Source organism: Poecilia latipinna, unplaced genomic scaffold (assembly GCF_001443285.1).
Source record: "Poecilia latipinna isolate Pla-1442-1.1 unplaced genomic scaffold, P_latipinna-1.0 Scaffold24, whole genome shotgun sequence".
NCBI lineage: Eukaryota > Metazoa > Chordata > Actinopteri > Cyprinodontiformes > Poeciliidae > Poecilia > Poecilia latipinna.
This window is the reverse complement of record NW_015112640.1, coordinates 514,930-532,380: the sequence shown is the minus strand read 5'-3', so window position 1 is coordinate 532,380 and position 17,451 is coordinate 514,930. Positions and strand designations below refer to the sequence as shown.

Genomic DNA, 17,451 nt, shown 5'->3' with positions numbered 1-17,451 from the left:
CCATGTCATGAATGTGTATTTTTATATATATATACAAAAAAAGATATGATGAGCAATAATATATATATATATATATATATATATATATATATATATATATATATATTACTGCTCATCATACCTTTGTTTTCTCAAGGAAACTTCCACTCTGAGTCATTTGCAAACTCTAACAGCTGATTTTTCCAAGTTGCTCTGTAAAGTTGTTATCTGACCAGAACACTTTCTTCCACATGTTTTCTGCGGCCCCTGCATGGTGTGGGGTGAAATGAAAACAAGAGTTCATGTAGCTTTCGCTGTGAAACTCGTCTACAAAGGTCAGATTTGTGCAGTGTGGGACTAATCATGAGTCTCTGTAGAGCTTTAAGAAATGCCAGTGACCTCTGATTAATGCTCTCCTAGGTCAGTTTACATGGACTTTTGTGTCTTTGTGGGCTTAGTAGAACATTTTCAGTTCATTAACTGAACAATTAATATGTAATATAACTCAGTGTCTGCTTGGTCTTCATGATGATGTTTGATCTCTACTGTTCCTGAGCAAACCCTTGAGGTCTTCACAGAACATCAGGCTTTATATTCACATTAAATCACACACACATTGTTTGTAAAAATGGATTTCAGTAAGGGATATTAAAGTACCCCACACAGATTTTTATTTGTAAAAAGTTTTAAAATGCTGCTTATTTTTCTTTCTTTCACTTCACAGTAATGCGCCGCTTTGTGTTGTAGCCCTGACAAAATACCCAGAGTCTTCTGTATTGACAAAATGTGAAAAAGTTGAATAGCTGTTGATGCTTTTATGGTAAATCTCTCATGTTTTGATAACAAAACTGACTTTTGAAATTCTACAGAGTGCATCTATGGTGTTACTGAGAAGATGGAGGAGTTAGGACCCAGGGACGGCTGGTGGGGGGACAGTGGTGTGTGTGTCTGATGGCAAAAGAGGAAAAAACTTCAGCATGCACCATTACACAAAACAATGTGTGACAGTCACTGCCATACACAGCACAGGACAGGACAGAGGAGGGGCGAGGGAAGAGGAGAATAATTTACCACCAAAACCGTCATGGGATTGTACATTTATATTTTTCTTTGCAATATAAATTGTAATGCAGTTCCAGTGCCTGTCTATGGAAAAGCCAAACTTTAGAAAGTTTTACATTTTTTTAAACAGAGATGGATATATGATTTATATACTTTTGATTAAGAAATGAGATAAAGCATCTATTTTGTTTACTTTTGTAAAAAAAAAAAAAAAAATCCTTGAACTCAAAGCAACTGGTTTAAACAACAAACTGAGAGTGAACCAGGGGTAAGTCAGTTTTATCAAAATATTGCTTTTCTTATTGCTCTTCTAAAACATAACATTAAAGCATCTTAATACCCATCTTCTGAAAATTGTTGACATTTTTATTTCACTGCAAGTTAACCTGAAGTGTTTGTCAGTAAGTGGTATAGCCCAAAGGAGCAGATGAATTATATGCCTTTACTTCCACATACTAAAACCTGATAAGTTTTGTGAGGTTATTAAAAAATAACCTCACAAAACTTGTTTCTATAATTTGACTTATGTTTGAAACATACTGATAAACTGAACTGAATTGTGCAGATTTGAACTATGAAGGCCATTGACGGCGCATGATTTCATTTTTGGCATTAGAGAAAAGGGGTTTGAATACAAATAAACTACATGATTAATTGTTTGATCACAAAGCAACCCATTTATCAAAAATGCTGATAATCTGTCAACTTTTTCCAATAGTTTTTGTTTCAGTTACTACCGTCACATTCAGTAAATTAGAATGTTAGTAAAAATTTGTTAGCAACTCAGTTCACAAACACATAAAGATTAGTTACACACAGGTTGATGTCTTCAAACTTTATTTCTGTAAATTATTATGGTTTTCTGCTGATATCTAATGGAAACAAATTTATGGATAAGTATATCAGAACATTAAAAAGTTATTTTAAGACAAAAATGTCAGCCTAATGAAAAGTGTGTTTAATAGCCTCTTTTTTTTTAAGTACTTGGGAATCCAGCCTCATCAACACATATTCAATAAATTATTGAATGTGTCTGTCTATGAAATGGTTGTGGTTGAAAAAAACTTTTTTTTTTTCTCCATTTAATAATAAAATTTAAAGTAAAATCTGTTTCCCTATTTCAACACAGATATTTCACCCATGAGAAAATCAGAGCTGAAAATGGAGGAGGAAGTCGGTAAATGATGGCGGACATGACGGGGTCCATGATCTCCTCTGTCACAGATCCTTCTGTCGCAAACTCCACCGATCCCACCGTCCCCGCCGATGTCGGCGTCGTCACAAGCTCCCAGTCACAGATCAAGGATCTTTTCGGGTTGTTCTGCATGGTGACGCTTAACCTCATCGCCCTGGTGGCCAACACCGGTGTGATGGTGGCCATAGCTCGCGCTCCTCACCTGAAAAAGTTTGCGTTTGTCTGTCACCTGTGCGCAGTGGATCTGCTATGCGCCATCCTCCTGATGCCTCTGGGAATCATCTCCAGCTCTCCGTTCTTCGGCACGGTGGTGTTCACCATTCTGGAGTGCCAGGTTTACATCTTCCTCAATGTTTTCCTCATTTGCCTCTCCATCCTCACCATCACCGCCATCAGCTTGGAGCGCTACTTCTACATTGTGCACCCGATGCGTTACGAAGTCAAGATGACCATCAACCTTGCGATTGGTGTGATGGTGCTGATCTGGGTTAAATCGGTCGTCTTGGCTCTGGTCACGCTGTTTGGATGGCCGGCGTACGGTCCTCAGAGCTCCATTGCAGCAGCTCACTGCTCTCTTCATGCCACCCACAGCCGCCTGAGGAGAGTATTCGGAGTGCTCTTCAGTGTGATTTGTTTCTTAGCTCCTGTAGTGGTCATCTTTAGTGTGTACTGTGCTGTGTATAAGGTTGCTCGCTCAGCAGCTCTGCAGCAAGTCCCAGCTGCGCCAACATGGGTGAATGCGTGCCCTGCGAAGGACCGCTCTGACTCCATCAACAGCCAAACAACCATGATCGCCACCACACGCACTCTGCCTCAACGACTGTCTCCAGAAAGAGCCTTCAGCGGAGGAAAAGCTGCGATAACCTTGGTGTTCATCGTGGGCCAGTTCTTGGTTTGCTGGTTGCCCTACTTCATTTTCCACGTCCAAATGTCTCTAACCGCTTCCATGCAGAGCCCGGGGGACTTGGAGGAGGCCGTAACTTGGCTTGCTTACTCTTCTTTCGCAGTGAACCCGTTCTTCTACGGCCTCTTAAACAGACAAATCAGGGACGAGTTGGTGAAGTTTCGACGTTGCTGCTTGAACCAGCCCACAGAGGTTGGAGCGTCCAGCCAGGAGGCCTCGTTTCAGGAAAACTTCCTTCAGTTCATTCAGAGGACCACCAGCATGCCCGAAAGACGCTCCAGCTGCTCTAACTCCAGTCCCACATTAAACCAGGTGAACATTATTCCAGGACAAATACCAGAGGAGCATGCATAGACTACCTGTACACTCATTATATAAATGTTTCTTTATCCTGTTATTCGATAGAATAGAAATAGCCTTCATTGTCCCACAGCAACAGCAGCATTTGGATATTTAGGTTCACACAAAACAGCAAAATGTGATAATGGGCTGTTTATTTCTTACATTACTTTGTTGTATAAAATGCTCTTATATTTATGCTCTTTACTAACTTGATTATTTCTATTGTTTACTTTTTTTTGTAAAAAAAAAAAAAACACCACGAAAACAAAGATGGCAATGTAACACCAACATATTTGCAGTTTCAGTCAAAGGTTTACATGTACTCATCATGGTCTAGTCTTTTTGTTTTTGGTTGCTTCCTACAGTTTTCTTTTTTCAGGGTAGAAATATACAAACTGTTTCTATGATTTTTTTCAACAAGTTCTGACAGAGGGAAGTTGCACCTTTATTTTAGCTATCAACAAGCTTCTTGTGTAATTCTGATGGACCAGATTTATTTTAAATTGGTTATCACACACTTGTCTTTTAATCATGAGCTATATAAACCCTCACCTTGACTTCTCCAAGCATTGTGGTCAAACACGGGGAAGTTAAGGCTCCTGTGACTGTGAAAGGTTTTCACACAAAGCATTTGACTTCCTGTGTGGACAGCTGCAAACTTCAGTCATGCTGAAAGACGTCACTTTTGAACTTTTTATTTCCTCTTTTTTTATCACTCTATTGGTCAGTGGCAATTTAAAACTTCTTTTGCTGTGGACTTTGACACTGAAGTCCCAGAATCCTCCATTTTATGACGACTAGAGTTCTAGTTTGTTTTGTAACAATCCCTTTCTTTGAGCTAAGGGTGGTACTTTGGGTCAGATTGTTGAAACTGGAGCACATTTGTGTGTCCTGACAAGACAAAGGCCCAAAACAAACATCAAAACATTGGAATGGATAAAGCAAGACTAACATTAATCAGCTGAAATGAACCCAAGCACATTATTTATATGTTTATGTTTATATGTTCAAATTGGTAGAAAATCCACTGTTAATTTCAACCTATATTTTCAATTCTGATTTTGTAAAAAATCTCAGAAATATATATAGAAAATTGTTTAAATGGTTAAAGGCCACAAACCTGTCAAGGCATTAATGACCAAGATGAATGTGTGTAAACTTTTGTCTAAAACTGTTCACTGCAATTTTCCCTTTTTGATATCTGACATGCATTTCAAAACTGGTCTTATTTTAACTGAGATTATAGAAAAGCTTTGGTAAAGATGTACATTTTGGAATTAACAGCAATAAAAAAAAAAAAAAAAACATTGTCTGATGGATAATTCAGTTTCAAAAATACATGATTGTGTCCCATCTGACTTAACATTGCCACCATAATGACACTATTGAATTTCTTGTATCATCGGTAATATTTATACGTAAAAAACAATATTCAAGTAGTAGATGGGGTTTGAAAAGTCTTAATTATCCTCCTTGTGGTATATTTCATAATTAATCTTTGTCTTGTTTAGGGAGAGAAGGTAGGGATAACCCCTCAGACTTCCTACTTAAAACAAATATTAGGTTTCGATGTCGCCTCTCTCTGTTGCCATATTAAATAAAATGGACTCACATAGCAACAAAATGACCCCTTGGATAACCTTTTGATCCAAGTCTGCTCAAATACAGACGGAGTCCGATAAAGCTCATTTACATGTGAACAAAGATAGCTCACATGTTCCCGTGAATATGGACCAACGTAATTTGGACATGGATATGGGAAGGAAGAGATAGGAAACCTGCAGAGAAAATCATTACTGGTGCGTTGATAATGCACCAAAGAGAGGCAACAAAGTGCTATTTTATGGCCTTCGCTGTTTGTATTAGCCCTCGTTCGTGGTTACAGCAAATATAAGCAAACATCATTCTGCAGTACGGGTGTTACTTAGGAATACGCACCCTTACATAACTGTAGGTGTGATTAAAACATTAGGTTGACAAGCAAACACATGTTTTTCAGAATTTTTTTAAAATTTTTATTTAAAATAATATTCACGAGGTAATAATTCACTCAATCTATGTGCACTCTAATGCACTAACGTTGGACAAATCTCAGCACAGCAGACACTCCTAAATAAAAGTATGTCTGAAGGTTTTTTTTTTTTTTTTTTTTTTTCCAAAGGAATTTGGATGAACCGGAGTGACAGGGCTCTGACTGCACCTGTAAGATTTAACAAAGGCGTTCAGGGGAAAAGATTTTCAAGTTTGTGTGAATCCGTCTGTCTTCTCCACCCACATGTTTACAGACTATTAGAATTTTTCAAAGTAAATTAATGAGTGAAGGTTTTGCTCAAGAAGTGCTTTTCGTAGACACAGACAACAGCACAACCAACTTCATGCAACAATATGAAGGCTGAATGCTACTAGAGTAAATCCTAGGCAAATGGGGCTTAAACAGATTTATTTTGTTATAGTAATTTAACGAAGCACTGCACTTTCCTCCACAGCCTCAGGGAAACATCTGGAAAGACTTGATTTTCTCTTTTTGTGTCAACAAGCTAAACGGTAGCAAAGGTGACAGTTTTCATGTCAACAGGCACGGTGTGTTTTGAAACAAGACAACTAATACTACATGCCATATTTCTCAATAAGCAAGAAGAAACATAAAGAAATAATTAATTAAATACGTTTATTTAAAGTGACAAAAGGAGACAATCTTAGTATCAACATTTTTGATGAGTAAAAATGTCCTCCATTTTGAACTCTGTACTAATAGACTACTTGACCATTTAACATGCTGTAATATTATAATAAAACACGAGTAACACATTTTACAGTATTGCTGCTGCTTTATTGTAATGAAGAATAACCAAATACAGTTCCTGAGCTGCAGTGTTACCACACAGAAGTTCTTGCATATCATTCATTTTGATGTGCCTCTTTATGAAAATCACTTTTTATATTTTTGTGACTATTTAAACATTTCACACCTTAAACAGTTATTTGGTTGTTGTCTGATATGCATGTGTCAAACTATATACATCTTTGAATAAAAAAAATATTTTATTATATATATATATATATATAAGAATTGCAAGCACTTTCTCACAAACTATTATTTATTATCTCACTGGAACATCTGCTACCATCACTGCTGTTGTGAGGTTTAATTATGTCATTAACTTAGGCATTGTCCATGACGAAAATACAGACTGCTGATTAAATCGCTGCTCCCGACAACAGAAACCTTTCAACATGGTAAACAAGCTGCATATTCTGGCCAACAGAGGGCGCAGTGTGGCAATGAATTGCTCTATCTTCTGTCTGAGTCGAGATCTGCTTAAAAACAATAAGCTACAAACACACAGATTTATGTTGGATAATCTTCTTTTAACGTTACAATAACATCCCAAAAAGACTGATGAGATGTCAGGTGGCTTTTTGTTTAAAATTTTATGTTGAGATGTCTGCTGAAGTTTGCCGTTAAAACAAACAAAAAAACAAAACAAAAACAAAAAAACGTATAATGTAGAAAGTAAAGATGACTCATGGATGACATCTGACTATGTGTCATTGTGTTTCCAGAGCCTCTCTAATGGTATTTTGGTGAAGGTCATATTCTGAAAAAATACATCAGGGCCTTAAAACCTGGGAAGCAATTTGTTGATATACGCGTAAGAAAGAAAGTGCGTTAGGTTTTAAAAAAGAAAGTTGAAAATTGGCTTTGCTAACTTGTCACATTTTATGTAAGACACTTTACTTTTTTCTCTGAAACAAATGCATAAAATATACAAATTGGTGTTCTGCGGCATATTGTTGAATAAGGAAAAAATTGGGGATTCAGCTCAGATGTGCAATTAGCAGAACAGCTTCTTCCAAACCCTGCTGCGTTTTGGCTGTGTGTATTTAAAACTCTGACAAACATCATCACCATTCGCCTGATTAAAGGTCTGTGAGGTCTGATTGTTTCCACTCATCATAATCTCTCCCACAAAACTCTTGTTTGATCCCACTTCCTCCGAGATTAACACTTCTCATGCAGGTACAAAGCAGACTGATTGTGCATCGCACAAAGCCAATAAAAGCATTGCTCAGAAATGGTCAAAGCGGTCATCAGTGTGCCATGTCCCACCTGGGTGTCAACCACGAGCCTGTCATCCGGCTGGCTGCACTCGCTCGTCCTTCATGTTTCCAGCGACTCCGAGCTGGGCCACAGCCGAACGACGATGGACGAGGACAGACTGAAATCGGGGGAGCTGATGGAAGTGAAGGTGGATGAGGGTCCGGATTTCACCCACCGCAATTCACGATCCCAGATTGAAGACAGGGACCCCAACAGAGTCAACAGCAATCTAAAGGTAAGATTACTTGTGCTAATCTTACCTTTAGATTAGGTAAGATCAACAGTTGTTGATGTAACATACATCAACAACTGATGATGTATTTTACATTTCAAATCTCAAATCCAATTCAAAAGTGTTTGAACAGACTGATGTCAAAATAGTTCAAAACTCGGCTATTAAATGGTTCACGATTTATTTTGCAAATGCAAACCAGAAAAGTCTTGTGTGCGTTTGTTTGTGTTTGTGCACCCGCTCTACGTCACAACCGCTGCACATTCAATGTTTGATAAATAGCTCAAGTTCAGTCAGGTTGGATGAGACGTGTCTGTAAATAGATTTTAGGAGAATATGTGCCTGCAGCCTGCTGTGGTGATGTTAGGCAATCTCCCCATGAGAAAGCAATTGTTCAAAGCAGTCTCTCAATCCATATATATGACAATATTTATTTAATTAAATATGTATGTTGGATCAATCGGTCTCTCTAAATCATGCCAGGACAATGGTTTGCTCAGTGAGAGCTTTCTGTGACACATTGTTTCGTTTTGCCTTAATGAACCCCTGAGGGCATTACAAAACAGCTGCATATTAAGTTGACATTAATTTACAAATTAGTAAACATTATTTAGTAATTAGGCTATGCAGGAACATAACTGGCTGCATAACTTTCTTTCGATGTGTCGCAATAAAAGGGGGTGGATATAAATCTAAATTCAAGTTTATTTTTAAAAACGGGACAAAATGGGACATGAGATTGCAGCCAAGTGGCTAATTTTCATCTCTAGTCCCGCTGGCAGCAGGTTGATGTTGAAGCACAAAATAACACTACAGAGTAATAAATACATAAAACAACCTCAAAATTGACATATTTTTGAAAATACTCAAGTTTGACTTATCTTGCTTGTTACGAGCCGGCTTTCAAGATGTTTTGTTACACAATTTTAGATTTTTATATTGTAAAATTATCTTTTTTGTCGTCCTCACAAGAATTTTCTACTCTGTGTTGATCTAGCACATGAGATCATCTGATTCAGACTAAAAACTGTTAGTATCCTAGAACTAAGTACATCAAGGAATTTTTTCGTTTTTGTTTGTTTACAGATATGCATCCATGTCATTCTGCTCACTACCCCCACCACCAGCCCCGTAAATAACAGCATTTTAATGAAAATCCTTGGTTCTTGCCTGTGCCTTAAGGTCATGTTTGAGGACGTGATTGCAGAGCCCCCTTCAGTGCGGAGCTTTGATAAAGTCTGGCTCTGGAGTCACGCCCTGTTCGAGGTGTCCAGACTGTGGGGCTACCGCTTCATCTCCCTGGTGCTGGCGGTGCCGGTGTCGCTGACCGCAGGGCTGCTCTTTGCTGTCCTCAGCTGCCTCCACATCTGGTAGGACCTGAAGCTCAGATACGAGGGTACAAATACATGAAGCCGAGCCGGTCGAGCTGGTTGGCACACTTTTAACGAATAGAGGTCACTTTGTGAAGGTTGCAGCTGCATTCTTTTCAATATGTTGTTTCTCCCTGGAGGGAACTTTACTTGAGAGTTTGCTTATGTTTTCTCCTCCCCTTTGTGTCCTTCCAGGCTGATCATGCCCGGCGTGCAGCTTCTTCTCATCAGTATGCAGTGGATCCAGACGGTGTGGGCCAGCATACTGAACATTTTCATCAGTCCTTTCTTTACCAGTTTTGGAAAGTGTTGTGGTCAAATTATTATCCGCCTGGCGAGTGCTGATAACAGATAGAGTTAGTTATTTAGTCAGTGTGAGCAACTAAGCAGAAGGTATAAAAAAAAAGACAAGCAGTGAAGGATTGCTAACTATTTGCTGACAGGGAACTTGTATCATCTGTTGTTATTTTGTATTTTTATGCACCTGTCATGCTTTTTGGCATGCCGACACATTCATCAACTTTTCCATTCTGTAATGACATTGACGTATGGACCCTCAATGTGTATTTCAACGCCCCAAATACAAAATGAAAATCCACCAGAAGCACATTTTTAATATAAATGTATAATTTGCTAAATTGCTTGCACATAAACTGTGGTACTGTCAAGAAAAAAATATTCTGTTATTTTGTTTTCAGCAATCAACAGAATTGTGAATTAATGAATAAAAGTATTTCTGACATAAAACAAATGTCTAAAGTTGTCTCTGATTGTCAGCATTGCATCTGTGGATCATGTCAGGCAGATTTGAGACTTTCTCAGTCTGTGAAAACAATTGTTCAACTTCATCACATGAAATAAAGCCATGTGAAAAAAAATAAAATAAAAAAAAGTTGATTGGATTCCTCTGAAATTCTCTGTCACACATTTAGACAAGTGCGTGTCATCTCTGCTCTAAAACAACTCCCTGACAAAAACACAATCTAGAGTAATGATGATTAAATGACTTAATTAGAACATGGACAGCAGGCTAAAATACCTTTTGACAAGTTCACTTCTGGGTGACATTTCAAATTTTTGAAGGACGACATGTCGTTTAATTAACACTTCAAGCACAGAAAGAAACAAACACAAAACAAATACTTAAGTGAAAACTAAAAGGGTGTGCTAAGTTACTTTCCTTTATTTTTTATTGGTTTGTATATTAAAATAACAATTATTTGTAATTATTTGTAAGATGAGAAGAATATTTTGTTGTTTTCTTCCTCTTCTGAATTTTTTTCTATTACGTTTCAAAACATGACTTCACTAAATTAGATGAATCCTGACAGTTTCTCTGATTTGGGTTTTATTCTACCTCAGGCATTTAGTGAAAATGGACTCTTTGCCTTCAGGTTTTATTGGAAATCTAATAAATGCAAGCAGAGCTGCTAAATGCAAACCAATAATAATAATAATAATAATAATAATAATAATAATAATAATAATAAACATGATTGGAAGAAAATGTGATTTGGAGTTTTAGTGGAACATTTATAAAACTGACATTCACAACACGTCCCCTCTTTCTGCAGCGATCCCTCTGGAACATGTTCAGACGGTGATTCTGCTTCGCTTTGCTCTTGCTGGTAAAGACATCACTTTAAAGTCAGCAGAAACTGGTCTAACATTTTAATGTATTCTCTTTTTTTTAATCTCTGTATATAAATCAGCTCCAACATGAGTGATGGTTCCTGATACGTTGCTGTCAGAACGATTGATGATCTGGGTTGTCCAGCCTAAACTTAGGCCGCGGTTGTTTACTCACTGAAATTTCCCCAGATTCCTTGAGTTATGTGATGATTTGGTTTTCCATACACGGAGCAGAAATGCAGAACGCATGACTCTCCATCATGGACGAAATCTCTAAAATAACCAAATGATCCCAAATTGCTGACAAAAAAAAAAAAAAAACCTTCCTCAGAGTAATGCACTCTTTTACTTTTCTCTAAATTGTTCTCATTTAGTTTTGTTGGGAGTAAAATATAGAATAGTCATAAAATGTATTGACATAATGAAAAAATGGAAATAGTAATGATTAAACTCAGTTAAATAAATATTTTTAATTAACCTGCCACAGATTTTTCCGTTTCTATTCGGGCGATGTGCGTTAAACTGTTTTCCAAAACTGAAAAGTATAATTTTGGAGATGGATATTATGATTGATATTCTTGTAGAGAATCTTTCAATAATAGGAAATATTTGCCAGTCTATTTACTTTTAGAGATTACACACTGATGCCCTTGTGAAAGTATTTGTATCCCTTAAAGTTATTAGTTTGTCACTCTAATAATATATTTGACTGAGATTAAAGGATTATTGTTTTTACAGTTTTTACAACTAAAAATATGGGAAGCAGGCTGAGCAACCTGAGTGTATACTTTGTAGGATCATGTATAAATCTATATATATATATATATATATATATATATATATATATATATATATATAAAACACCCTCTAACAAACTGTAGTTCTAAGAAGTGTTCAGAATATAGATGATGAGATTAAATATAAAAGTTTACTTTTAAAGTTGCCCCTGTGCTTTTGGTCCAGCAGAACTGCACAGGTTGTCAGGCTTGCGTGACTCATGTCTAAAAACGGTGCGCATCGGACGACTTGTTGCAAATGAACACATAAATCATGAACAATCAAAGTTGCATGGACGGTACAGCATGTAACAAGAAGCACACCCAGCGTTTTAAATGTATCTCCAACTGTACGCTGTCAATAAGAGTTCAGCGGCATCCCTTCCACCAATTACACTCCATGTGATCACAGGTCTGAGAGCCCTGCCTGCCGACATCTAATGAAAGATAAGAGCCAGTGCAGTCTCATTTCACCATATTGATACCCATGAACACAGAGACATGCCACTATGTCTCTCTCTGCACAGCTATTTCTGTCTGCCGGCCTCCATGCCTAACCAGCTCCCTCTCTCTCCACGGCCAAGAATAGACGTCTAATTGGCCTGGCACCCAATCACATGAACTCTGATCTCACCCACCCCCCTCTCCCACTGCCTCCTCAGCTCTCGGGCAACTGGGAAGAGGAATGGCACGGCTCACTATGGAGTCACGCTTCCTGTACTTCTCTTACACCGACTGATTGAGACAGAAAGTCGTAGCATAACTGGGAGTTTTTTCCCCTGCACCTTTCATAGGGAGTATCTCTGCATCACCTTCCCTCCTGCAATCTTTACTTGGCAGCTGCCCCGCATGGGTTTGTTTATGTTGCATGCTGATATGGAATCCAAAGACTGAAAGCAACAACTGCAAAGCCTAATTTAGGCTGTCTGGATTTTATTTAGGAGGAAGATTAGATTTTATTATCAACCCTTGGTTCAAATCAGAGCTTTGAGATGAAGTTGAGGGCCAACTCATGTTATTCGGATCAAGGTAATGTTGTCAAAGCATCTCACTTTTGTTCTGCCAGAGTTTCTTTAGTGAAGGTTTGTCTTACTCCCATTTGTGCTGTTTTATAGTTAATGGGAAGTTAGAAAAAAACTATTTATATGCTATTTATGTTTGTCTCATGCCATGTAAGACAAAAACATTTAGAAGAAGAAGAAACTATTTTCAGATGAGACCAATATTGCAAACATGCAAGGTGTGTCAAGCTGAGACTCACCCTGAGCACACCATGCTGGCTTTGAAACAAGGTGGAGGCTCAATCATGCTGTGGAGATGCTTTTTTTTTTTTTTTTTTCCTGCAGTGGCAAATAAGTTGATCAAAACCGATGGAGAGATGAATGGGAATAATTAGAGCAACATCCTGGAAGAGCACCAGCCGGTTCTTGTTTTAGGTCGGTTCCAGAACAAAGATCAAGATCAAGACCAAACCCTAAGTGAGAATCTGTGATTCACGTTCAGAGACACTCTCCATCCAGTCTGGCTGGACTTTGGCTGTTTTACAAAGAGGAGCAGGCACAAGTCAGTGTCTATATGTACAAAGCAAAAACATACCACAAACCATCTGCAGCTGTAACTGGAGAGAAAAACTATCCTAACAAATATTTACTAATGGAGGCTGAATGTGAACAGCCGCCACAATTTCACAATTGTTTCATAAATTGAAAACTGTATAATTTTCCTTCCAGTTCACAATTATGGATTTCTTGGTGTTGTTCACAAATCTCATGAAAACCCAATGACACAGATCAAGGTTTATGCTAGTAACGCAACAAATGTGGACATGAAGACATGTCTGACATAAAGGATAGTAATTAGTAGTTCAAACCTAACTGGAGCCATGTGGGTGTGTTTGTTTGTGCTTTTTTTTTTTTTTTCCTGTTGTGGAAGTTAGCACCACTGTGCAAACCCGTCCCAGTTAACCCGACAACTCCGTGTGAAATATGACACAACTCTGGTTCTTCTTTAAGGCATTCCTTTTCTCTCAGTGGTCATAACATGGTGTTTGTGTGTGTATGTGTGTACGTGTGTGTGTGTGTGTGTGCGTGCAGGGTGGGGGCTAAGGCCATCATTTCTACCAGGGCACATGCAGCAGCTGTCCTTTGGCATGTCAGCGGGGAGCGTCAGAGACTTGCTACAGAAAAGGTTCAGGACTGAGCCGAGAACTGCTGTGTACAGTTTCCAAAAAGGTTCTCATTGCTCCTGTCTTTGACGAAACCTGGCACCTGCGGAGCCTCAACCATGGCGGATCAGTACCAGTACAACACCAACGAGGAGAAGATTGTGAAGGACAGCCACACCAAGGAGATTGATCTGATTAACAGAGACCCCAAGCAAATCAATGAGGACGTGGTGAAGGTTTGTGCAGAAAGGAGAGAGAGAGAGAGAAAAAAATGCCATGAGAAAGGTTATAGGGATCAAACTTGCAGTCTCTAATTGCATGTTTGCAGATTTAGATAAAATTGCAAATAGTAGGTGCTGAGAGTAGAACAAGGCATTGTACTAGCAGAGAAATCCTGAAATAGACCAGGAGCTATTCCTGTTGCTTGAGCAGAGCAAAGATTTATTTTGGGGATGGGCTGGAAGGAGTTGGAACTGATACACACTGTCGCTCTGATTTTCTGCCACTGTTTATTATTTATTTGTTGCTATGGAAGTATCACAAAATATATATGTTGCTGTTATTATTAAATAAGTAATCTTAAGTATATTTTTGTTTAAAAGAGTTGGGTGGATGTAAATGAGGCTGTAAGGGTGAGTGTCAAACAAGTGTTTGGTGACTCCATGACTCACTTTGGAAACATTTACAAACCGGTTTGTGCCAGATTTTTAGAAAGCTGAGCACTGCAACCTTGAAGACAGGACTCAACTTATAAGATAATGATATTAACAATTTGAAATTTACAAAAACTATTGTAAAAATATCCCTACACAACGGTATTAAAAATTACTGGATGGTGCAGCTATACCTAAATAGAGCATGTAGATCAGGGGTTCCCAAAACTATGGCCCGCGGGCCAGATCCGGCCCCCTGAACAATACCAGAGAGCATTCAGATTTTTTTTTTTTCATTTATTGTATTTTCCGGTTTATATGTGGATTTTTCTTCAACCACTTCTTTAGCAGGAAGTGTGTCCTGTAAACTGTGGGTGTTTTGTTTTGCATCATCATCTGTTGGACTTTTAGGGAACTGCTTGACTTTTATGTTATTTAATCAGTTCGGTTGTTTGCTAACGGTAGAGCAGATGAACACGTGTCTGTTATGAACGCCTAATTCCAGCTCGAGTTCTTCAAAGCGATGCCTGTAAGTAGCAACTTATACTTCAAAACGAGCCTTTATGTTAACATATGAGAAATTAATACGTTTTAGTTATGTTCCCTCAATGGAATATATGCTAGTTAGTCCCAGTCACCGTTTCACTCATGGTTTTTGCCCATGTGCTTTCTGGGTAAAAATCAATCGAGAAACGACCCCCCCCCACCCCCCCAACAATTTCCGGCCCCCCACCAGAGAGGGGAAAAGTTATGTGGCCCTCACAGGAAAAAGTTTGGGGACCACTGATGTAGAAGATTAAAATGTTTCTGCTGTGCAATGTTAACTCTGTTTTTTTAAAATAGATATAAATTAAAGTTTAAAATGATCCAAACTTTAGAGAAACTAGATAACAGAGTTATTTATTTATTTTTATCCAGTGATTTATTCATTCGGAGTTAGATCCCTACATGCTGTTCCCTTTGGAAATCGTCTTATAACTTCCTGTACCTTTCCCATGGAACAATTTGAAGAGGGAGATAAAGCTTCAGATGTGCCGTGTGTGTGTCCGCCTGCAAAAGTTTGATTACTGACGATAGCTGACAGCAGTTTGATGCCGAGCCTCAGCTGAGAATGTAATGGCCTACTTTTTTTTTTTTTTCCAGGACCAGGTGGCTGGTAACGCAATCCAACAACATATTGGAGCATTGTGGAGACACTCTCTTATGAATTTTGCATGAGGCCAGCTTTGATTTAGCAAAAATGAGGCGGAATAAAGCTCTTTGACTTGATCTGGGTGCAGCATTAAAAGCCCATCCACCACTTTGTCTGCGCATGAAGTGTGTGCAGGTTATTCGCTTCTCTGAGTGTGAGTGCTGCACTCTGTGCTTTTCAAAGGGTCAACTTCACACTCCACGTGAATTTGCAGGAGCTGTTTATTACGGTGCTCACGGGTCTGCTTGGGAGAAAGGCTGCAGAAGTTGTGCTCTCTCAAGGACCTGTGCTAATGACTCCTGTTCAAACTGTCTCGTTAGGTGGAGTTCGAGGACGTAATCGCAGAGCCCGATGGCACGCACAGCCTGGATGGAGTGTGGAGGCTCAGCTACACCACTTTCACTGTGTCCAAATACTGGTGCTACCGCGTCCTGTCTGCTGTCTTTGGCATCCCAGTCGCTCTGCTCTGGGGCTTCCTGTTCGCCTGCATCTCCTTCTGCCACATCTGGGCCGTGGTTCCCTGCATCAAGAGCTGTCTGATTGAGTCGCAGTGCGTCAGCCGCATTTACTCACTCTGCATTCAGACCTTCTGTGATCCTTTCTTTGAGGCTCTGGGCAAGATTTTCAGCAGCGTCCGCGTGGCGCTGCGCAAAGAAGTCTAAGAACTCACTCTGCAGTTTGAAATATGACCAGAGAAAGTGTGGTATGTGGTTTCCTTTTTTTTTTTTTTTTCTTACAGCGGAAAAATAATCCATCCCTGACATCTTGCTTTGCAACCGACTCGTCCTCGTCTCACTGTGGCATGCTGTTCTCCGCCCTCCGAAGTCAGAGTCAGAGATCTAAAGCCTGACATGCCCAGTGTGCATTTAGCCAAAAGTGCTGTGACAGCTGCAGCAGGCAGCATGGCTCTCTGACAGCTCTGGCAGGTCTAGGTTGACCCAAACAGAAGAAGGTCCACTGTCATAAGGGGAAGCTCGGTATTAACACCTACAGTGGTTTTAGAAGTTTACACACACACACACACACACACACACACACACACACACACACACACACACACACACACACACACACACAAAAAAACAATTTTGTGATGCAAAAAATGAGTTCACGAAGAATCATTTAAAGAATGATTTTACTTCTAATGTGGTATATGTCCTGTTAGATCCGGATGAAAATCAAACAAATCTGTTAGGAGAAGAAATGTAAGAAAATATATCAGAAACAAAGTCCAGCTGTTCTACTTGGACTTACATGACATTTGTTCATTTATATCCTTTAACAAAACCCAAGCAGATTACAATTATATTTGCCAAAAGAAAAAGCATCAAAGATCAAAAACAATAATAACCAACAACAGTGATACTAAATAAACAATTCCCCACCAGAGAAATGGAGTCCTGAAATTAAACGACGGAGGCCTCAAAACAGCATCAGTCACTTACTTATCAGGAGTTTGCACCTCTTTACATTTTAACAGATTTGTTATTTTCAGTTGAACGGGACACATGAGACGTCATGAGCATGAAAAATTTGGAAGTTATTTATTGCAGTTTGATTGTTTTACATGACAAATCCTGACGTTTTTGTACAGAGATGTGTCCATTCTCAAGAGGCACTATTTAAGAAAAAGCAAGAATTCACAAACATGCAAAAACAAAAAAATTACATAACATTAATTAATATTGCTCTAAAGATAAATTGTTTCATTTGTGCATTTAATTTGGTTCCTTTCAAAACTTTTTGCATTGTTTTGTTACTGATTTTCATCATATTGTTCACTATATACCTCAAAGAAATGAAATGAATTGTAAACAACTACTTTGTCCTGTATTTTGGACTTGTTTG

General features: G+C 38.7%; 3 protein-coding genes across 4 annotated transcripts; all 3 read left to right on the top strand.

Moving 5' to 3' along the window:
• The first annotated feature begins 100 nt into the window (after positions 1-100).
• On the top strand, positions 101-3,739 carry gpr61l (G protein-coupled receptor 61-like). 2 transcript variants are annotated; one of them, XM_015037246.1, is made up of 2 exons: positions 101-917; positions 2,171-3,739. In XM_015037246.1, exon 2 carries the CDS (start codon positions 2,223-2,225, stop codon positions 3,492-3,494), a length of 1,272 nt encoding a protein of 423 aa, XP_014892732.1. In that variant the 5' UTR covers positions 101-917; positions 2,171-2,222; the 3' UTR covers positions 3,495-3,739. The 2 variants fall into 2 exon arrangements, with proteins under 2 accessions (XP_014892732.1, XP_014892725.1); XM_015037239.1 differs by having other exon boundaries at positions 102-1,309.
• A 2,837-nt stretch (positions 3,740-6,576) lies between these two features.
• LOC106950393 (caveolin-2-like) lies at positions 6,577-9,881 on the top strand. Its single transcript, XM_015037225.1, has 3 exons — positions 6,577-7,819; positions 8,999-9,186; positions 9,382-9,881. Exons 1-3 carry the CDS (start codon positions 7,559-7,561, stop codon positions 9,539-9,541), a joined length of 609 nt encoding a protein of 202 aa, XP_014892711.1. The 5' UTR covers positions 6,577-7,558; the 3' UTR covers positions 9,542-9,881.
• Positions 9,882-13,716: 3,835 nt separating this feature from the next.
• On the top strand, positions 13,717-16,353 carry cav3 (caveolin 3). Its single transcript, XM_015037204.1, has 2 exons — positions 13,717-13,994; positions 15,924-16,353. The coding sequence occupies exons 1-2, from the start codon at positions 13,878-13,880 to the stop codon at positions 16,263-16,265; spliced, it is 459 nt and encodes a 152-aa protein (XP_014892690.1). The 5' UTR covers positions 13,717-13,877; the 3' UTR covers positions 16,266-16,353.
• Positions 16,354-17,451: the final 1,098 nt, after the last annotated feature.

Bases quoted from the DNA above. Each gene is read 5' to 3' on its own strand.
- gpr61l (XM_015037246.1), top strand. From the start codon at position 2,223: ATGATGGCGGACATGACGGGGTCCATGATCTCCTCTGTCACAGATCCT.
- LOC106950393 (XM_015037225.1), top strand. From the start codon at position 7,559: ATGGTCAAAGCGGTCATCAGTGTGCCATGTCCCACCTGGGTGTCAACC. The intron at 7,820-8,998 runs GTAAGATTACTT...CTGTGCCTTAAG, and splicing joins GAGTCAACAGCAATCTAAAG to GTCATGTTTGAGGACGTGAT. The intron at 9,187-9,381 runs GTAGGACCTGAA...GTGTCCTTCCAG, and splicing joins CTCAGCTGCCTCCACATCTG to GCTGATCATGCCCGGCGTGC.
- cav3 (XM_015037204.1), top strand. From the start codon at position 13,878: ATGGCGGATCAGTACCAGTACAACACCAACGAGGAGAAGATTGTGAAG. The intron at 13,995-15,923 runs GTTTGTGCAGAA...CTGTCTCGTTAG, and splicing joins TCAATGAGGACGTGGTGAAG to GTGGAGTTCGAGGACGTAAT.